Genomic DNA, 21,906 nt, shown 5'->3' on the forward strand with positions numbered 1-21,906 from the left:
TGCCTCCTTGTCCTCCCCCTGTCCGGGGAAGCCAGCGGGGCGACAGCCACGCCTTCCTCCTCGGCGATTGTCTCCCGGCCAGGACCCCCAGGAGAAGCACAGGTTTCCCTGCACCTGCTCGTTCTTGCCCGGGTGGGCGCACACACCCACACTCACTTGTACACACATGCACTCAAGCACACGCACATGCACGTATGCACACGTGCACACGTGCCTGCACCTGCTTCCCTCTGACCACAAACTCCCGAGCACGGCATCTACGGCACTGTCGCCCCCCCCCCCCCCCGAGCCTGATGGTGTGACTTACCTCCATCAGCACTCAGGGACACACTGCCGAGTGTAGGAGCACGAACCAAACAAGAGGGTGTTGCCGCTCCCCCCAGGGGTAGCACGTGCTCTGGTTGGGGGTGAGGAAGGGGACCCTTGAGCCAGGACTTTGGGATTGAGATGGGAGGGGGGCAGGCCGTGCAGGGTCCGGGAGGGGTGTGGCTCCCCTTAGGACATGGTGGGAAGACAGGCACCAGCCCGTCAGTTACCAGTAAGGAGGCTGTGCCCTCACTGAGAGTGCCGGCCGGGGCTCAGCCCAGCTCCTGAGCCCTGGGGCTCCTGGGAGCCAGCAGCGTCTGTGAGTTCAGTGGTGGTTTCTCCAGGGTCTCCAACGCCCTGCTCGGGAAGTGAGCACGCACCGCACCTGCGGGGGGAACGCGGATGGACGGTGTCTGTGGACGGACAGCTGCCGCGGAGGCGGGCCCAGTGCCTGGGGCTGGGGGCAGGCGGCGGAAGGGGAGGGTGCGGGTGCCCTGCTTCGGGCAGACAGGACGCCGTGTGACCGCAGTGGGCTCAGCAGCGGCGCCTGTTGGGGGCTGAGTGAGCAGGTTGGGTACAGAGTGGGGATTCTGCAGGCCTCCGCGGCCTGGTTTTTGGCACTGCATGAACACATGCCAGGGCACTTCAGCAAGTTGGGGAAGAGTGTGATTGAAATAAAAGTGTAGGGGATTAAGCCACCATCTGCAGCACTGGCATCCCATCTGGGTGCTGGTTGGAGTCCTGGCTGCTCCACTTCTGACCCGGCTCCCTGCTAATGCACCTGGGAAAGCCTCGGAGGACGGCCCATGTGCCTGGGCCCCTGTGCCCACGTGGGAGACCCGGATGAAGCTCCTGGCTCCTGGCTTGAACTTGGCCTAGCCGTGGTCATCGCAGCCATTTGGGGAGTGAACCGGCAGATGAAGATCTCTCTCTCTCTCTCTCTCTCTCTCTCTCCTTCTCTCACTGTAACTCTTTCAAATAAAATAAGTAAATCTTTTTTTAAAAAAATTAAGTTTATTTTGGTGCAAAAAACATTGAAATCCATGCATAGTGTTCTATTTTCCATGAGCTTTTTGAAAACCCCTTTTGCATGGATTTTAAAAATGTTGGCACCCAGGTAGCTTAACCTGTTTAGTCCTGCTTTCCTGTGACTTTTGGGAGTCGTCTCGTACTTGTGCTGTAACTGGCTCGCGTCACGGTCTCCACACGAGTCTCTGCTGTCGTGTGTCTTCTACGGCCCCTCAGAGTTTTATCTGGAGGACAGCTAAGGCTTGTTGTCAAAGGCGAAACCAAAAGCAGACGCCTTCGCATCTCGCACTCGGCTGTCGTCTTGAGGTCGGGCCCAAAGCGTTCTCTGCTGAATGGCTGCAGCGGCCAGTGGGTGGCAGGGGGAGGCACGTCTGGTTGCATTTGGGACACTCCGGCTTCATTCCCGTCACTGGCCCTGACCCCGGGGCCTGGGTGCGTCTTGATAGGCCCAGGAAGCAGAGGCAGCCCTGCCCTGGGAGGGCCACGCGTGGCAGCCGCCCTCCCAGCCTGCCCCTGGTGGCTGCTGTGCCCACCCAAGAATCCCCGTGGAGCCCCCTGTCCCATGCAGGACTCCCAGCCAGAAAAATCCCGGGTCCAGAAGTGCCCCGGACGTCATGTGGTCCACAGCTCTGGTGTGACAGAGGGTGGCCAGCGGTAGCAAGGTGGCTGCTGGTGCCGTTGGGAACCGTGGGGAGCTCAGGATGACCCTGGGTTTGGACTACAGATGTCAGATTGCCCTCGTGTTAAGCAGAGCTGCGCCCAGCGATGGAGTGAGGGGCGGTGACACCCAGGAGGAGAGGGCAGCACACCCAGCACCCAGATCTCGGTGCTCAACACCAGTGTCCACGGAAGGGACTCGGCCGCCCCGGCGCTTTGGCTTGGCAGGCACAAGACACGGCCCCACCCTGCGTTGCCAGCAAGTCGGGAAGTACCCCCAAACCGATGGGAGGGGTCGGACACAGGAGCCCCCAGATGGAGGGACGCCCCCCCCCCCCCGACAAGCTGGGGATGACTTGCGCATAGAAGGAATGAGGAGGAGGAGGAATTGGAATACCTTGACGTGGGGGCTGGCACTGCGGACCAGCAGGCTGAGCTGCTGCCTGTGACGCCAGCATCCCATAGGCACACTGGTTTACGCCCAGCTGCCACTTCTGATCCAACTCCCTGCTAATGCGCCTGGGAAAGCAGTGGGAAATGGCCCACCAGTAGACAGCCTGCTGTCTGGCGCCCCCTGGTGGGCCTCAGCGGGAAGGACTCAACATTGTCTCGGGTTGAATCTGACATGGAGCTTTGAAAACTCAATACTCATCTCAGAGTGCCAAGGATGAAAAGCCACGGACGGGGACTCTTCTACGTCAGACAGAAGTTCTTAGGAAGGGAACCTGGTGGCCGTGGTGTGGGTTAAGATGTCCGTGTCCCGTATTGGATGGAGTCCCTGGCTCTAAGTCCCAGCACCGGCTCCTGCCTCCAGCTTCCTGCTAATTCAGCCCCTGGGAGGCAGCCATGATGGCCCTGGTGACCAGGTTTCTAGACCCAAGTATGAGACCCTAGTGAGTCCCAGCTCCCGGCTCCAGCCTGGCCCAGCCCAGCCCGGGCCGCTGAGGGCGTTTAGGGAGTGAACCGGAGTTGGGACCTCTCTCTGCGTGTCTGTCTCTCTGTGCGTCTTTGGCTCTCAAATGCATTTTAAAAAGAAGAGACGTAAAGGGACACAGCAGCTGCCTGCAGTGTGTTGTCCTCAGATCCTGGGCCAGGACACCACATTTCTGTAAAAGACATTTTGGGGATAGTTAACATGGGAATCCTAGCACGGACCGTGGACAGCGCTAACTGTGTGTTCTCACGGAGAGACTATCTTCATTCCTGAGGGATCCGTGCAGAGGTGCGGGGGCTGCAGTGAGGTGACCCAGTGTCTACCCGCAAGCGATTGGCGTGCGTGTTCGCATGTGGCAGGGAGGAGACGTGGCCGTGTCGGAACACGTCGGGGAGCAAGGTGTGTGGGTACGCCTGGTTCAGCTTTCCTGCAGCTTTGGACATTTTTCAAGTATGCACACGCACACGCATGCACACGCACACGCGCGCACACGCACACACACACACGGGAAGGCAGGAACAATGAAACAGGCCCAGTGCAATTGACTTGTCTGAAAAAAATCAGCTAAGACCCCATGCTCTTAACTCTAAGTGCCTGTACCTCTTCGTCCAGATAAACGGGAAGACAGACCGGCAGACGGACAGACAGACAAGTCCCTCATCCCCTTGGTTCAAAGGCTGTGGCTTTGAGAAGGGATGGACACAGGCCTGTCCGTGGCCAGGCCTCTGGGGAGAAGGCGATAGAGACGAGGTGCACTGCGCCATCTAGTGGCCAGATGAGGCTGCCCTGGCCACTGGCCGCTGGCGTCTGCCCACTTGGACAGCCAGCTTGTCCCACGTTGTTGGTGCCTTTCCCACCGTCTCTGCCCAGTGGTTATTTTCCCATTTGCAAAGCAGTAACTTGTGTTTATCTTTCTGCTTCTCTAATTTTCCAATACGGATTTCCAGTTGCTTTGGACCAAGAAGCCAAAATGCAGAGTTCCGCTCCCAGAAACCTGAGCCCCGAGTCCTTCCATAGCCAAGGGAGAGGGGAGTCCTGCTCGTGTGTGTAACCAGATCCCTGCCGCCGCCGTGCACCGGCAGCCGCTGACCTTGCTCTCGCTCGGGTGGAAATAAGCTACGGCTGCTTGCCCTGGGCTTGCAGCAGCCAGGGTCAGCACCGTCACCGGCCGGGGCCAGGAAGTGGCAGCGGGTGCCCTAGGTGGGGACTCAGCTTTCTCTGCTCGGTCCTAGGTTGGAAGTAGGGACAGAAGGGAGGGGAGCTGCCAGTCACTCACCACGTCCTGGCCACTTGGGGCCGGTGGTTCTGGAAGTCATGTTTTGTCTTCCTGGACTCTGGGCCTCGTGCAAGCCCGGCCTATAGCAGGCCGTTTTCCTGAGCTGCTTATAGGGGCTTGGGGTCCCAGGGCGGATGCTCTGGGTTGTGTTTTCCCACCTGTATGTCCTTTTCTGGCTTCAGCCTGCCCACAAGGCACACAATGGGACCTGGCACGGCACAGGCGGCTTCAGGCTGCAGCCGCTCTAACCCCAGAGGAGAAAGCCCTGACGCAGGCCGGAGACCATGCTCGGGTCCACAGCTGCTTCTGCAGCCCGGGGGAGACCCCTCCAAGCCTCGGTGGCTTCCTCCATACAGAGCAAGGTTGATTCCTGGGGCACTTCCTCTCTTGCCAGGATCGGCCTGGGCAGGTGAGCTGAGCTCACTAGCTCCCCCTGCTGGCTGGAGGGTGAGTTGTTGCTGGCTTACCGGCAGGGTGCAAGTGCATGTCCACGTAGGTACCTCATCTGTGGCAGGTGCTGGGGGCCTGCACTCCCAGACTCCAGCAGGGGCAGGCACAGGCACACAGCCTCGTGCTGGGATAAACCATTGCTCTATTCTCAGCCCCGCTGGCCCCGGCTCACCGTCCTCTGTGCTTCTCCCCGTCCGTAACACCAGGCGCTTCGCGTGAAGTGGTCCCGCCTGCGGTTGCCCTGGGTGGATCTGGACTGGCTCATAGACATCTCCTGCCAGATCACGGAGCTAGACCTTTCCGCCAACTGCCTGGCTTCCCTGCCGTCCGTCATCCCCTGGGGCCTCATCCACCTTCGGAAGCTGAACCTCTCGGACAACCACCTGGCCGAGCTGCCCAGCGTGCAGTCATCGGACGAGATCATCTGTTCCAGGTGGGCCCCGGCCGTCGGTGCGGCGATCGCTGCCGCTGGTGGCCTGGCTGTGCTCTGGGCTTTGGAGAACAGCATTCTGGCTCAAACGGGGGATTTTGCCAGCTCCCGGGTACAAGGTCCCAGTCCTGTGCTCAGGTGGGCAGCGTTCTGGAGAGATGGTCTGGCCCAGCATTGCACGGTCACCACCGCCATGCTGAGCTCCCGGCTGGACATGCCCGGCGTGGTCCTGCACAGGGACCAAACGCCGCCCTGGCCAGGGCAGGCAGTGCAGCCCTGGGCCCGTTTCCTCCACCGCCCAGGGCAGGTGCCAGGGGCCTCTGAGAACACGTGAATCCACAGGACTGGCAGCAGGGGACGAGGCGGGCAGCCCCGCCTGCTTCCTCGTGGCACCTTGCCAAGCAGCCTGGGCACGCCCCTCCCTGTCTCCCAGGCTGGCAGGGCAGGGGGAGGCCCTTCCTTGACTGGTCTCTTTAGGATTCCTCTCTGCAAGGCCTCGCTGTGTGCAGCTCTGTGCCGATTTCCAGAAGCAGGGCTGGAACGTGCCCGAGGTCGCCTCGAGCGAGGATGGCCAGGCAGAGGCATGCAGGAGCAGGGGCCGAGCCGGGGCCGAGCTGGGCAGGCCGTTGGGTCCACGGGGCCCTGAGAGGTCTGGGGCCCTGCCCTGTGGTCTCCCCGCAGCTCTCAGGGCCCTGGCTCAGTTTGCCACCAGGTGTTGGTCGGCCGGTGGGGCCAGGGTCTTTGGGTCCCTGTCAGTCAGAGCTTTGGTTTTCTTTGTGGACGCAGAGTGTAGTCGGAATAAAAGCCACACGCACTCCATTTTCGATGCGCGCTCCTTGCGCTGGCGCGGGGAGACAGGGAGAACATGCAGCCCGTTCCCGAGTGAGAAAGCTGTGCGAGGGGCATTTCCTGATGCCTCTGCTTCCTCTCCCCCCACCCCCCCCCCAGGCTGCTGGACATCGACGTCTCCAGCAACAAACTCTGCCACCTCCCGCCAGGACTCCTGCACCTCTCCAAGCTGCAGAAACTCACGGCGTCAAAGAATTACCTAGAGAAGTTGTTCGAAGAAGAAAACGGTATGTGGGCCCCGCTGTGCCCTGCTGCCCACCCGCCGTCGGCGGGCGTCCTCAACGTCGGCGGCTCCCTCCCAAGTCACCCTCTCCCTTCCCGCAGCCACGAACTGGATCGGGCTCCGGAAGCTGCAGGAGCTCGACCTCTCGGACAACAAGCTGAGGGAGCTGCCCGCGCCCTTCATGCATTCCTTCAAGTCGCTCAGTTCTCTGAATGTCTCCAGAAACAGTCTCAAGGTCTTCCCCGAGCCCTGGGCCTGCCCTCTGGTGAGCGTCACCCCCACCCCGACCCCCAGCGTTCCAAAACCCACGCGCGCCACCCTGCGGCCATGCCGGGCGACAGGAGCGGTGAGCGGGGTCTCGGGCAGCTCGCTCCCCTGAAAGCCAGCCTTCCTTCCCCACTCCCGGTTCGACGGCCGCAGGTGGCAGCTCACACCCCAGCACAGGATTCTGCCCGGAAGCGGGAGGAGCGGTTTCTGTACCACACTTGAATAGGACGCAGGGGCCGGCGCCGTGGCACAGTGGGCAAAGCTGCCACCTGCGACGCCGGCATCCCATGTGGGCCCCGGTCCACGTCCCGGCTGCTCCACCTCTGATCCAGCTCCCTGCTAATGGCCTGGAAAGGCCGTGGAAGATGGCCCGAGCGTTTGGGTCCCTGCCACCCACATGGGAGACCCAGATAAAAAGCTCCTGGCCCCTGGCTTCACCCTGGCCCAGTTCTGGCCGTTGCGGCCATCTAGGGAGTGAACCAGCAGATGGAAGGTTCTCTGTCTCTCTTTCCCTCTCTCTCTCCGTATGTCCCTCTCTGTGTGGAACTCTTTCAAAACAAATATTTTTTGTTTAACTAAGAAGAATACGACCTGCTTTGCAGGGGCGGGCGTGACACAGCAGGTGCTCTGCTTCGAATGCTGGCAGTCCAGCGCCGGCTCGAGCTCCCGCGGCCCCACCCCCGACTCAGCTCCCGGCTGATGTGCCTGGGAGCAGCAGGTGATGGCCCCAGTGCGGGGCCCCTGCACCCACGTGGGGGACCCGCATGGAGTTCCTGCCTCCTGGGTTCGGCCTGGCTCAGCCCAAGGTGTTATGGACATTTGGGGAGTGAACCAACAAAAGATGGCTCTCTCCCCCTCCCCCTCTCCCTCCCCTTCCCCTTCCTCTCCCTCTCTCTTTCTCTCTCTCCCTGTCTCTAGTTCTCTCTCCCTCCCACCCTCTGCCTTTCGAGTAGCTGAAAATAAACAAATATTTTTGGAGAACGTAAGGACCGCGCCACACTCACACAGTGCTGTTCCCTGGGAGCCGTGCCGGGTAAAGCGGTGGCGTGGCCGTGGGTTTCCGCGGGTCAGCCCATGGGTTTCCGGCCGGCCAGCTCCCTAGCGTTTTCCTTAGCCCTTCCAGTTTGCCCCGGGGGGGGCGAGGGGAAGCAGCTTTCATCCCGAATTGTCCCCGTCTGTCCCAGGGCAGGGACCAGAGTTCTGGAATGGAGGGAAGACCTTGGGGCCACTTTGAGTCCCGGGGGAGCCCCATTCCCGTCCCTGCCTGGGCAGGGGCCCAGAGCAGGACAGGAGAACCCGTGGCCTGGACCCCGGCCGTGGGGACTGGCTATCGCAGGCTCCCTCCGGCGCCCCGTGGGGAAGGGCCGAGGGCGGCCGAGCGTGGGGAGCTGACGCGTGCACGTCCCCTCCCAGAAAAGCTGCAAGGCGTCCAGAAACGCGCTGGAGGCCCTGCCGGACAAGGTGGCCGTGTTCTGGAAGAGCCACCTCAAGGACGTGGACTTCTCGGAGAACGCCCTCAAGGCCGTGCCCCTGGGGCTCTTCCAGCTGGACGTGAGTGCGCCCCGGCCTCCTGCACGCTGCTCCTGGCCCTGAGCAAGGGGGGTGGGCGGGGCTGAGCCGCAGCGACCGGGGCCCCCACAGGCCCAGCGGGCCGCCCCTGCACACACCTGGTGGCCAGTGCCGCCTCGTCCTGTCCCAGGCCTCCGGCAGCCCAAGGAGCTGGTGGGAGGCAGCGGGCCCCCAGCGCGGGGCCGTTCCCTGGGGCTCCAGCCCCACGGCTGACCTCAGGCCCCAGAGGGTGGAGCGCCAGTCCACACGGCCCACCAGTGCTGCTTGTGTAATTGCGAGTGTTAAGCCCCACAGCCGGGGCCTCGCCCGGGAGTGGGTGGTCGCTTGGCCACTCAGCTGGCCCAGTGCCACCTCGGCCTCTTTCTCCCCGCTCACCCACCTAGGCCCTCATGTTCCTGAGGCTCCAGGGGAACCAGCTCGAGACACTTCCACCCCAGGACAAGTGGACCTGCAGACAACTCAAAACCCTGGATCTTTCCAGAAACCAGCTTGGCAAGTAAGCAGGGTCCCGGGATGCCTGGCAAGCCCAAAGCGTGTGGGCGGCTTCTGGGATGTGGCCCCGAGGGATCAGGGTCGGCCTGGGCCTTGGGGACACAGGCCCGGGGCTCCACCGACACAGCAGGTACCTGCCCCTCATAAGGACACTGTCCCTCCTGCAGAGCGAGGGCCGCCCACCTGGTCCCCACTTCGGACGAGCCACAGCTCAGCGCCCCTTACCCACTTGGGCCTAGAAAGGCTTCGGCTTCCGGACTTTTTCGGATTGTGGGATATTTGCATAAATATACCAGGTGTCTTGTTTCCTTTTTTAAAAGATTGGTTTATTTATTTGAAAGTCAGAGTTATAAACAGAGAGAGAGAGAGAGAGAGAGAGAGAGAGGTCTTCTATCCATTGGTTCACTCCCCAGTCTCCCAGGCCTCTAGCAGGAAGCTGGATCAGAAATGGAGCAGGCAGGATTCGAACCGGAGCCCATAAGGGACGCTGGGGTCCCAGGCGGCAGCTTTACCTGTTTTGCCACCATGCTGGCTCCTTTTCTTGTTCAGTATAACCTGAAGGTAATTTTATACAACATATTTTGTTTTTAAAAAAGATTTATTTATTTGAAAGACAAAGTTAGAGAGGAGGGGGAGAGAGAGAGAGATTTTCCATCCGCTGCTTCTCTCCCCAGACGGCCAAAGCCAGGAGCCAGGAGCTTCATCTGGGTCTCCCCACGTGGATGCCGGGGCCCAAATACTTGGGCCGTCTCCACTGCTTCCCAGGAGCATTAGCAGGGAACTGGATCGGGCCTTGAACCGGTGCCCACGTGGGATGCCAGGGTCCCAGGGGGAGGCTTACCCCACAATGCCACAGCGCCAGCCCCGTGTGATATTTTTAGTGTGACTGGGGTTTGTGACCGTCCCTTGGGGTCAAGTGTGGCATCATCCACTTTGGCATCGTGTCCACATGTAGAACATGTAGGAAGCAAAAACGCCTTGGACTTGGGACTTTCGCATTCGGAGGCTCAAGCTGTCCCGAGCTGAGTTCAAGGGTTCGGGACTTCAGCGGGCGGGCGTGGGACACGGTGCAGCCCGAGTCTGATTGTCCCTGGCTCTCTTCAGCCTAAACTGTAACCGTCACAAAGTCTCTGCCACTCGCTCGCTGCGCTGACACAGATACTGCAGAAAGTCCGTGGGAAAGGGAATGGAAAGAGAGACACACTTTGGTGCACAAAGTTTTGCAGCCCGAACTTTCCTGAGCCCCCGCCCGCGTGCATCTGCTGAGGGCCGGTTCTGCAGCACTCAGGGGGACTGACCCCCCGAGGGGGCTCTCCTGGGCTCTGGTGTGCTCGGCTGGGCGAGGAAACGCCCGGGCAGGCACACCCACCACCCACCCAGCCAGGGTCAGGCAGCCTGGGGCGGTTTCCCGGGACCCCCACGTGGGCCCTCCTTCCACATAAGCTGCAGGGTCCCAAACACTGCAGGTAGCGTTTCCTCCCGGTTCAGCGTCCTCTGGCCACCGCCGGAGCTGCAGTGTTCTTGTCATGCTTGTTTCACACTGGGACTTTTTACCCCTTACAGAAACGAAGATGGGCTTAAGACGAAGCGCATTTCCTTTTTCACCACCAGGGGGCGCCAGCGCTCAGGGCCCGAGGCAGGTGCGTGGAAGTGGTGGGTGTGGGAAGCCGGAGGGAGGGTGGGAAGAGGGGCAGGCGGTGTATTTGGGGCTTTCCCTTCAGTCCCTGTTGGACCGGCACAGATATCCACGTGGGGCGGAGAAGCCAACAGTTACCGGCTGTTGCTCGGGTCCCCTGTGGACACTGGGTGCCCAGGAGCCCTGGATTCCTGAGGGGAGCCGGGTGTGCACCACCCTGATTCTCTGCACCTGGCACGCGAGGACCAGGTGCCCAGGGCGTCTTGGTCTGCTCTGGCGGCCAGAAGGTCGGGCTGAGAGCAGCAGCGTGGTCAGCTCCAGGGAGAGTACCCCCCCCAACCTGCCCCGCCACCACCGTCTCCCCTCCTCTTGGAAAGAGGCCACGCCCTCACGACCTCAGCTAAACCTAGCGACCCCCCAGAGAGCCCACTCCGGGCATCAGCCTGTGGAGTTAGGGCTTCCGCCGAGCGTCTGGGTGACAGGGACACAGTCCAGAGCACAGCACTGGGGTTCACTGTCTTGTGGCTGCCTGGGGTAGATCCTGGGTTCTGCCCAGGCCAGGCCTAGGGGCTCCAGCCCAGGGGGCAGGAGGCCGTCACTGTTCAGAGCTTCTGACACACACACTGCAGTGTCTCTTAGAGTCCCCAGGGCCCCGCAGGCAGAGGGGAGGCTCGGAGCTTCCTCTGGAGCTGTCCTGGTCCAACCACACGGCCAGCATGGCAGGGCTGCTCCTAGGGAGAGAGGCTCCCCCTCTGCATTGTCTTCGTGGGGTGCAGGGAAGGTGCACCTGCCCTCCCACTGAGCAGTCACCCCTCCTTGGTACCCTCGAAGCCAAGACATCTGGAGCCAGCCACCCCCATAGAAGCTGCTCCAGAAAACAGGAACCAATATTTACACCAGTTGAATGTAATTAATTGGCTTTTTTTAGCTTAATAGATCGATGTTGGCAGGCTCAGATGTGTGAGGTAGGCACGAGCTGGGAGTAGATGCCAGCACATGTTGGCAGGAGGTGAGCTAAAGTCGGTGCACCTGCTGCACTTCCTAATGAGCGAGTGTGTGTGTGTGTGTTTACATGTATGATAGGCATGTAGATCAGTCACAGAGAGCTACGTGTGTTTATTTATGATCAAAAAGGTAGCACATTATAGTAGGACACATAAGAGAATCCAAAAATAGACCTAAGTGAACGTTAGAATTTAATTAATTAACAACAAAGGTGGCGTTCCAATTTAGGGGGAAGAATGCGATGTTAAATAGTGTCGGGAATCTCATTTTGCTTCAGTTACACAAATGCCCATGCGACAGCAGGTTTAGGTGTAAAAGACAAATGGAAAATAACACATAAGAGACTGTGTGTAACATTGAGAGGTGGGAGGGAACTTTAAGAGCGAGCTGAGCAATCCAGCGATCGTCAAGGAAAAAGATGGAAATCTTTGGCTTTGTGGACACTGAAAAGTTTTGCTGAGTCAAAGGCACCATAAACCAGTCGTAACGCAAGCAGACCATGACAGGGTTGCAACACACTTTGGCTTGCATCCCTCGGATACAAAGAATGCTTGCAAACTCATTCGGAAAAGACAGCCCAGTAGGCAAAAAATGACTTACAGATAGGGATAGTTTGTAAGAAGTCCAGACAGCCAGGAAGAGATGCAACGTCTTTATCCCTGCTAATAGGGAAATGCACTTACGGGTTGCACAGCCGATCCCTTTTTAAACAAAGGGCCTTGGGAGAAATGGAGTCCAAACCTACGGATTGCATTTGGAAGGAAGGAGAGACCCACGAAGGGTGTGTGGGAGGAGCCGGGGGATCCTGGTTATGCTGGTAGGCTGAGCCTTCCTGGAGCTAGTGTGAGTCAACTAGGAATGCATCCAAGCACGTGTGTGTGGGTGGCATGTGTTCATGTATGCACAAAACACACAAGGGTACTTTTGAGACTCATGTGTTTGAAGGGGTCTCCAAAAAATCCATGGAAATGCGTGTTATGAGGCAACTATGCATAGATCTCAAAATTCTTATACCAAAATAAGCTTAACTTTCCATCCCATTTTCTCACAAACTTTTTGAAGCATTCTTTTATAAAAGCGTGTGTGCAGGGTGTGTGCCTGCTGCAGACGTCTGGCACACATAGAAGCTTCCAGATACTTGTCTCTGCGCCTTGCACAGCCCCTGCTGGGACCATGGAGAGGGGCAGGAGGAGGCGGCCCAGCACCCAGGGGACGCAGCCACTCGGGAGGCCCCAGACAGGAAGGGCGAGGTGCACAGTGGAAAGCACAACGGGGCAGGCATTTGGTGCAGGGGTTAAGGTGCCGCTCGGACACCTGCTCGTGTCGAGGGCCTGGGTTCGAGTCCCGGTTCCTCTTCCAATTCCAGCTTCCTGCTGATATGCCCGCTGGAGGCAGCAGGGGGTGGCTCAGGTACTTGGGTCCCAGCCACCCCCTTGGGAGACCCAGGTGGGGTCCTTCCTCCTGGCTTCAGCCTGACACGCGCTCTACTGTTGCAGGCACTCGGGGAGCAGATGAGTGGATACAAGATCTCACTTTGTCTGTCTGTCTCTCTCTCTGCCTTTCAAGTAAAATGAAAAATAAATATTTTTTTAAATAAAGAAGAAAAGCATAATAGGAACAAGTGCTGGTGTTCTAGAAAATGGGTTTTGTGGGGCCCCGCGGGAGCGAGCCTGGGGAGCAGGTGCGGAGGCCACAGCCGGGGTGGAGCCTTGGCAGGTGACAAAGGCCTCCTTTGCAGTTTCACCTGGAAAGTCAATGCCCACGCTGAGAGAAGGGGGCGGGGCCGGTGAGCCCTGTCTCGGGGCGGGGCCGGTGAGCCCTGTCTCGGGGCAGGGTGGTTCCTTCAGGGCTGTTGACCGCAGGGGAGAGGGGAGGAATTATCCCGAAAGAGAGCTTGTTTGCAGATGAATAAGTTGAATCCCAGGCAGATGGACATACATCCAACCAGTCATCTTAGCAGGGGCCGCATCCAAAAATAATCGAGGGTTACGGGAACACTGAGACCAGCGGAGTCATAAATAACTTAGGGATAAATAATCGCAGCCTATAAATCCTGAGCACCGTCCCTCCCGGCTCAGCCTGCCTGGTTTTTGACCCCGGGGCCAGGAAGTCTGCCGGGTGTTGCCCCTGTGTGAGGCTCGCTGCTCACTCCTCGCGCCCGGTACTGGACACCAAGGCGGGGCCTTGGGCGTGGACGGCAAGAGCCCGGGGGTCCAGGACGCCTTGTCTGAGAAGGAAGTGGTCTTCACCTTGGAAATGGGACGGGGCGGGCAAGCGCCCATCCTCCCTGTGGGCTGAAAAGAAAGGAGGCGTGGTGAAGGTTCCCACAAGCAGGGTCTACTCCCGAGTTACCTGCACACACGCCCTGTGCACACGCAGGCCCCATCTTGGGGTTCCTGCTCCCGGCGGCCAGGTCGCCCCACAGCCCCACAAGGGGAGCACAGCCAGAGCTCACGGGGTGGGCGTGAGCGAGGGCAGCCGAGCGTGGTTCAACCCGACACGAGAGTCTGGCTCCTCTGCCGTCCGTGTCTGGGGTGGCAGGTGCGGGCAGAGCTTGGGGCACCCGTCTCCTCTTTGGCTCTCCCAGCCTCCCGGCTCCAGGGCAGCTGCCGGGAGCGGATGCCCGCCTTTCAGAGGTGTGGCCCCCACCCATGTGCCTGCCGCCTCTCTGCGGTCAGACGCTCTGGTGCCTGTGCACAGGGCAGGGTTGGTGTGGTTTTCATGGTAATCTTGAGACTAGCCCAGTTGACCAAGGCACCGGCACCCCGAGGAGCCGGCTGGCATCTTAGAGAACGCCGGCCCAGGAGGCGTGGCAGGGTCGCTGGTGAACTCGCCGTTGGAATGGAAGAAGCAGTACAGGTGCATTTCCCGGCATTCTGAACCACACTCCAATGGCCGCAATGGCCGGTGCACTGCACCAATCTGAAGCCAGGAGCCAGGTGCTTCTCCTGGTCTCCCATGGGGTGCAGGGCCCAAGCACCTGGGCCATCCTCCACTCCCGGGCCACAGCAGAGAGCTGGACTGGAAGAGGGGCAACCGGGACAGAATCCAGCGCCCTGACCGGGACTAGAACCCGGTGTGCCGGCGCCACAGGCGGAGGATTAGCCTAGTGAGCCGCGGCGCTGGGGCACATAGTTTTCTTGTAGTACCCATTTTCCACTCAGTTCTTGAAGACCCCTCACAGAACAGACACATGCATGTGCATGTGTGGTATGTATGCATGCATGTGTGTAACATGTATTCCCACGTGTGCATGGAGTGTGTGTCTGTGCACATGTGCATGTCTGTTGTGTTTTCTGGTACAATAATAAGCCTGGGGCCAGCGCTGTGGCATAATGGGAAGGCTACCCCCTGCAATGCCGGCATCCCATATGGGCACTGGTTCGAGTCCCAGGTGCTCCACTTCCAACCCAGCTCTCTGCTATGGCCTGGGAAAGCAGTGGAGGAGGCCTGAGTCCTTGGGGCCCTGCATGTGAGAGACCCGAAAGAAGCTCCTGACACTTGGCTACAGATCAGCCCAGGTCCAGCCATTGTGGCCATTTGGGGAGTGAACCGACAGATGGAAGAATCTCTCTCTCTCTCTTTCTCTCTCTGCCTCTCTAACTCTGCCTTTCAAATAAATACATCTTTAAAAAAAAATAAGCCTTCCAGGTATCTGGTCCTGCACCTCGCTTTTCCAGTAGCTCTTCGGTCCAGCTGTGCACCTGTCGCGTGGCCTGCCCCCTGCTCTGTAGCAGCCGTGTGTTATCCCACCCCCGAGGCTGGGGTGTCAGCTGTCTTCTGTTTTGCTGCCAGGAGCCGGGAGCCCTGTCACAGGTGTGCAGGGACAGTTGGAGAATTCAGATAGCTGGGCGATCGCCGATGGCTATGCCAGGGTGCGCTCTGGAGATGGCACCCGTGTGCCCAGCCGCCCAGCCACCTGGCCTGCACCTGTGCTGGCCCAGGCCGGCGCGGTGGCCCACGGTCCGCTCTGCCCTCTCTCTGCAGCCTGTGTGCTGGAGTTCCCTGCCTTCCTGAGCGACTCTCTGGAAGTCCTTTGTCTGAATGACAACCACCTGGACGCGGTCCCGCCATCCGTTTGCCTGCTCAAGAGCTTATCTGAGCTCTACCTGGGCAAGTAAGTGCCGGGGGGGGGGGGGGGGCAGCTGGGGTCAGGCTGGCCAGGCCGGAAGGAGCCATCTGCTTACCCAGAAGCGGCTGTGGGGTTTTCAGACCTGCAGCTGGGCCAGGAGGTGGGGGAGTGACAGCCGGGGGCAGGACGGGTGCTGCACGCTTTGGCGGCATGGCTCGGGTGACAGCCACCCTGTCGTCCCTGCCCGAGCCTGCCAGGCCTGAGGACAACACAAAATGCCACCAGTGTCAAGTGGCAGGCCTCCTGCAGAGGAGGCAGGGACCGTCTCTGTAGAAGGAGGGGACCCAGCCCTAAGCGGTGGGCACCTACGTGTAGAAGCCAGAGCTGGACCTGGGGTTCCAGTGGGACACTCGAGACTGTCGGGGTGCCTGCAGGATGCCTGTGCGTGTGTGTGTTCGCTCACGGGTGCGTGTGTCCTTAGCAACCCCGGCCTCCGAGAGCTCCCGCCCGAGCTGGGGCAGCTGGGCAACCTCTGGCAGCTGGACATTGAGGACCTGCACATCAGCAATGTGCCTGCCGAGATCAGAAAGGAAGGTAGGACGGCCACGGCGGCGCCTCTTGGAAAGATGACTCAAGTGCACCTGTTGGGTTCCAGGGCAGAAAGGGCCCCTCGGGGTCTGGGAAGACGCTGTCAGGGGGTCCCTCGGCTGCCAGCTGCGAGGGCCCTATGTTGACTGGGCACCTGTAACAGGACTGTCAAGTCTGACCTCACGGCAGCTGTCCTTAGGTTCTGGACTGTCACGCGCCACCCTGGCGGGGGGCGGGGGGGGGCTCATATCCTGCCCTGGGCTCCCTTCGCTGTCCCTGTCAGATCAGCAGCGCCTATCCCTTCTGGACAGGGTTGGTTTCCTAAGAGAGGAGGGCGTGTCCCCACGCATGGGTGGCCGGGGCACCCACCCTCACCCTTTCCGATTGGCACAGGCCCCAAAGCCACGCTGTCCTACCTGCGCGCTCAGCTGCGCAAGGCGGAGCGCTGCAAGCTGATGAAGATGATCGTCGTGGGTCCCCCGCGCCAGGGCAAGTCCACCCTCCTGGAGATCTTGCAGACGGGGAGGGCCCCCCAGGTGGTGCCCGGCGAGGCCACCATCAGGACCACCAAGTGGGAGCTCCAGAGGCCGGCTGGCTCCAGAGCCAAGGTCAAGGATGGTTGGCGCGCAGAGTGCCCACGGGTGGTGGGGAGGGGTGGGGTGGGGAGGGTCTTCCTTGGGCTTTTCTCCCTCCACCCCTGACAGCCCAGGGTTTTCTCGGGCAGGCGAGCGGGCAGGCGTCCCGTCCCGGGGCCTGGGGTGTTTGCAGGGACCACCGTGTGTCGTTGCAAACCAGCTCCTGCCAAGGGCAGCGAATCGTTGTCTCACACGACCGTGCTGTTTTCCTGTTAGCATTAAGTGGAGGCTTGGGGCCAGTGGGGATTAACCCTGCCTGTGCTTGCCATCAACTCAAGGAGCTTTCAAACACACGACTCCCTGGCCGGCCGCAAAGACCCCGAATTGAGATGTCTGGGAGAGGCCGCGCCTCCAGGGCTGATCCGGCCTCTGACCCTCAATGAGGAGCCTAAAGGGCACCCTAGGAGCAGTGTTCCTTCCCCCGCTCTGGGTGCCTACTTTCACCCCATGTTCTGAAAAGTCCCATTTGTAAGCCTCACAACGATTTTTCTAATAGTCCATGGAAAAACGGCATGAAAAGATAAGTTTATTTTGCCTCAAAGAAATGTTGAAATCCCTGCACGGGTTTTCTTATAATACACATTTTCCACACATGTTTTGAAGAGCCCTTGTATCTCCAATGAACCCCTCCCCAAACCTGTGAGTCGCCCCCTTTCGCGTTCAGTACCAGGCGAAAGGAAGGGAACATGGTCTTGCTCTCGAGAGAGCTAAGAGGCCGTGGCACGCTGGTGAGATCGGCACACCTGTGCTACGGCACGGGGCAGTGTGCACCTCCCCCGAGCTGGGGACACGCAGACAGCACCACCCTCCTCTGCTGTGCTGGTGTCTGCCGTGGGAATTCCGGGTCGCAGGGGCCTGGAGGTGCAGATGTGCCGTGAGCTCCTCTGGGCCCCTGCGCCCACCATCAGCGTGCAGGTGCAGCTGGAACCACGAGCTGCCCCACACGGCCTGTCTGTGCTAACCCGGATGCCAGAGCCGGTCCTCCAGAGTCCGAGTCCGTCTGTCGGGACAGCCACCGGCCCCAGGCCTGCCCCAGCACACCCCAGGAGAGAATGCAACTGGCTCACGGCCCAGGCTTTTGTCACACCACCCGGCTCTTCCGCCTCCCCGCCAGCTTTGCCTGGTTGGCATCAGTGATTCAGCCTGGAGTTGTCCCAGCAGGTCTCCCACGGACGGCGGCCCCAGGCCCGAGCCGAGAATCCGTATCTCTGCTCCTCCTGTCCGCTTCCGTCCTGCGTGCAGAGCCCGCAGCTCCCTGGGTGGTTGGCCCCTCGCCAGCTGACAGCAGCTGTCCCTCTTCCTCTTTATACAAATCCAGGCCCGCGCTCTGCGCCTCCCAGGCCAAAACGCTGCCTTGCGGAAATGACTCCTGGCTCCAGATCCGGGTGGGCTCTGCTCCCCCGGCCACAGCGCGACCTCACGCGCCGACAGATAAACCGTCGTTCCTGGCAGCTCACAACTCAGCCTGTGTTTGACTGCACGTCGGTGGGGGCCGGGGGAGGGGGGCAGCAGACGGACTTTCCCGGCAGCCTTGGTGGGCGCCGCCCTCTGACCCGCGGGAAGCCAGAGGCCCGGCTGGGCCTGGCCCTTGCACAAGCAGAGGCCAAGTCCGGGTTTAAGCAGTGACGTCAGAGCAAGGCTGCTTGGCGGCACGTCTCTGGCCGTGGGCAGCAGACGGAGACATACAATGCCCTCCAGTGTTCTGCGGGCGCCATCCTCCCCTCCCCCACCCCGTAGCAGGATGCCGACGCCCCCAGCAGCCCACCTCCCGCCAACAGGGCACCCGTGCCTTGTGCATGGTGGCGAGTGTTCAGGGCTCCAAGCTCAGCGTGTGAAGCTCCAGGTTGCTCTTGCTTTGGGCCCAGTGAGGCCTCGGTGTGTAAAGTGTATCCCTGTCGCCTTCTTGCTCAAGTAGGTGGAGTCCATAGTGTTCAACGTCTGGGACATCGGGGGCCCGGCCAGCATGGCCACTGTCAACCAGTGCTTCTTCACGGACAAGGCCCTGTACGTGGTGGTCTGGAACCTGGCGCTGGGGGAGGAGGCCGTGGCCAACCTCCAGTTCTGGCTGCTCAACATTGAGGTGAGTGGACGCCGGGGTGATGCTGGCGACGAGGCCACGTGTCAGGCAGGTGGGCTCTCGGGGGAGACCCCAGAATCGCGGGCCCACTGCTCTGCCGTGCTAAGACATTTCCAGTCCTCCTGGTTCTCAGGCTAAGACCCAACCCCTGCATGCCTGAGGGGGCGGGGCTTCCCTCCCAGGTGTGGAGCAGGTGCTGCCGTGGGAAACCTGCCCGAATGTGCCAGGGGTCAGAGATCCCTCCCCAGGGGCCAGTCTGAGCACCGGCCACAGGGCGGTTTCCGTCCCTTGTTCGACGCGTGGGGATGGGCTCAGCAGGACGGTTCTCTGTCACAGGCCAAGGCCCCCAACGCAGTGGTGCTGGTGGTGGGCACGCACCTGGACCTGATAGAAGCCAAGTTCCGCGTGGAGAGGATCGCGACCCTGCGCGCCTATGTGCTGGCGCTCTGCCGCTCACCAGCCGGCTCCAGAGCCACCGGCTTCCCGGATATCACATTCAAGCACTTGCAGTAAGAGCCGCTGCCCGCCATGCACCCCGTACCCTCTGTCCATCTTCCTAGGAGAAGCCTGGGACCTGGGCAGGGCTCCTCGGGGTCCACTGACTCCCAGAACCAAGCCTGGGGACGCCTTCTCCGTGCCTCCCCAGCCCAGGACCCGTGCGAGCACATACGGCTCCCCTGGGGCTAGGAGATGTACTCTCGAGCACCCCCATCCCATTGGTGGGTCATTGAGCAGGGACAGAGCCTGCTGTGGGGAGGGGATGGGGAGGAAGGGTCAGCTGGCTGAGGGTGGGGATGACCGGCACCCTGGGCTTCTTACTGCTCCGCCTCTGGCTGTTGGCTCCCCGTCTGCCCTGCAGGCTGGGGGCTGTCGTGCCCACTTTGCAGATGACCGACCTGAGGCTCAGTGGGTTAGGAAAGTGTTCCCTGGTGGGAATAAGATGTTGTTTCCCCTGCTGCACTGGGGTTCCCTCACCCTGGGTGGAGTGCGAGGGTCCGCCTGGGGGTGTCACAGCCTGACTCAGAAGGCTTCCAGGGGTGCTGCTGTGGCTGGATAATGGGGCTGCTGGCTCCGGGTCAGAGCCCCGGGTCCAGTCTGAGTCTGCTCCTCCCTCTGTGCCTCACTTTTCACCTCTGTAAAATGGGCACACGGGAAAGCAACACATGGGGCTGCCCTGCCAAACTCTCGAGTCGTGTTAGTGAGTTGTGTAGACTCCTGGGAAGACGGGAGGGTGGGGTAGCGGCAATGCAGCTCAGCCCTTTGTGCCCGCACAGCGAGATCTCCTGTAAGAGCCTGGAAGGCCACGAGGGGCTGCGGCAGCTGATCTTCCACGTCACGTGCAGCATGAAAGACGCGGGGAGCTCCATCGGCTGCCAGCGCCTGGCGGGGAGGCTGGTGGGTACCGCGCTCGTCCCTGCTGCGGGCCGGCCGCTCCAGGTGGGGAAGGGCTGGGGTCGGAGGGCCAGAAAGGGAGCGTCCCCGCCCGCTCAGGCCGCCCCTGCCCCAGATCCCCAGGAGCTACCTGAGCCTGCAGGAGGCGGTGCTGGCCGAGCAGCAGTGGCGGAGCCTGGGCGATGACGTGCAGTACCTGACCGACAGGCAGCTGGAGCAGCTGGTGGAGCAGACGCCCGACAATGACATCAAAGACTATGAGGACCTGCAGTCCGGTGGGCGCGGTCACGGGGGCAGAGGGCGGGCCCCCCCCACCCGGGGAGCCGGGGCCGGGGCACTCCTGGGGAACAGGACCTGCTGCTACATCGCCGACTCTGGCCTGATCCCCGGCACCGCAGGGCAGCGTAACTGTACCGACATGAATGGAAACAGGGTGGGGGGCTTTCTGCCCCCTCCTCCTTCCACGTTGAGTCCCTAGGACGCGCAGTGTTGGCTGCCAAGGGCCTCCTGGTGAGCCAGGTACACTGGTCCTGCCCTCCGGGGCGGAGACAGAGGTCAGACAGCCCCAGTGGAGCCTCTTGATTGGCTGTTGTTCTAGTTCATTTGCACACTTGGGACCCTGACCTAATGAGCATGGAGTCCTAGCACCTGGGGATGCTGGGGAGTCGGCTCCTTGGTGACGGCATTCTCATGGGCCAGTTGGTACAATGTTTGTGTGCTCCTGCACAGAGCCCAGAGGTGTCTTAAGTGACCCAGCGCCTTCATGGCCAATGGCACTGTCATCCGTGCCTGAGTGTACCCGACACGCTTGGTTGCTCCGCAGGGCACGCGGCAGCAGTCGCCTGCCTGGGAACACTGCAGAACACTTTAGCCCTGTGTCTCGGCCCATTTCACGCGGGGAAGTCACGGCGACAGACAGAATCTGACACCGTGGTGCTCAGTGTGCATGATGGCTGGACACAGTCGCCTCACTTGGCCCAGCTGGGAACCTTCTCCTAGGGCGAGCACTCTGCGTGCATCGGCGAATGCCTGCCAAAGCCCTCGAGAGTTGGCTTGGAATCCCTGGTGCATTCCAGCTAGCAGGTGACTTTGCAGACAGAGTCTGTGGACAGTGAGATGGCCTGTCCTCACCCAGCTGGCCGTCAGCTCAGGACACTGACAAGAGTCACAAGGGCCACCAGGGAACTGGTGCTGTGGCTGCTGACCTGGGCAACAGGGGCCAGCGTGTCAGACCGGAGGATCCCTCCCAGGGAGAGTCCGTGCCCTGGCCCCCACCCCCCACCCCGGGATAGGGTCACCCAGGTCCCCTTTGGCTCTCTGGGTAACGCGGCTTCCCTCCACCTCCCCCGGCAGCCATCAACTTCCTCATAGAGACGGGCACCCTGCTGCACTTTCCAGACACCAGCCACGGCCTGCGCAACCTCTACTTCCTGGACCCCATCTGGCTGTCCGAGTGCCTGCAGCGGATCTTCAACATCAAGGCCTCCCGCTCGGTGGCCAAGAACGGGGTGATCCGAGCCGAGGACCTCAGGATGCTGCTCGTGGGCACGGGCTTCACCCAGCAGACGGAGGAGCAGTACTTCCAGTTCCTGGCCAAGTTTGAGATCGCCCTGCCCGTCGCCAACGACAGGTGAGGCAGGGGCCGGGCTGAGCGAGCTGCCCCCCACAGAGGAAGGAGGTTGGGCTCCGGGGCCGTCGGTGGCCTGAGCGGGGTTTCCAGGGGTCTGTCCCATCACACTGGCCACCAGGGACAGGCCAGCCCTTGGCGACGACCAGCCCACAGGGCTGGGGAGCAGGATAGTGGTCACGACCTCCCGGCCATTGGCTTCTCTTCTTCGGGGGTTGAAACGGTGTCGGAAATCATGCAGGGATGGCACTAAAGCAATGTGGGGGCTCGCTGGCTCGCGTGTGCGGTGATGATGGAAGCGGCGGTGATGCGTGTGCAGTCACGCAACCTGGCCCCAGCTGTGGTCCACCGTGACCACGTCCTTGGAGACCTCTCGCCTGCTCCCAGGGCGG

At 61.0% G+C, this 21,906-nt stretch overlaps 1 protein-coding gene across 1 annotated transcript in view; it reads left to right on the top strand.

Moving 5' to 3' along the window:
- The window catches only part of LRRK1 (leucine rich repeat kinase 1), a gene marked incomplete in the record, with an annotated part of 134,301 nt that overhangs the window by 72,627 nt on the left and 39,768 nt on the right, over positions 1-21,906 (top strand). The window contains 14 exon segments of the mRNA XM_070053315.1: positions 4,859-5,085; positions 6,031-6,158; positions 6,256-6,419; positions 7,835-7,972; positions 8,374-8,486; positions 10,046-10,122; positions 15,111-15,240; positions 15,677-15,789; positions 16,177-16,391; positions 18,334-18,498; positions 18,832-19,004; positions 19,770-19,890; positions 20,003-20,162; positions 21,241-21,517. Coding sequence (XP_069909416.1) covers positions 4,859-5,085; positions 6,031-6,158; positions 6,256-6,419; positions 7,835-7,972; positions 8,374-8,486; positions 10,046-10,122; positions 15,111-15,240; positions 15,677-15,789; positions 16,177-16,391; positions 18,334-18,498; positions 18,832-19,004; positions 19,770-19,890; positions 20,003-20,162; positions 21,241-21,517 — 2,201 coding nt within the window.

This window comes from Oryctolagus cuniculus, chromosome 12, assembly GCF_964237555.1.
Source record: "Oryctolagus cuniculus chromosome 12, mOryCun1.1, whole genome shotgun sequence".
Lineage (NCBI taxonomy): Eukaryota > Metazoa > Chordata > Mammalia > Lagomorpha > Leporidae > Oryctolagus > Oryctolagus cuniculus.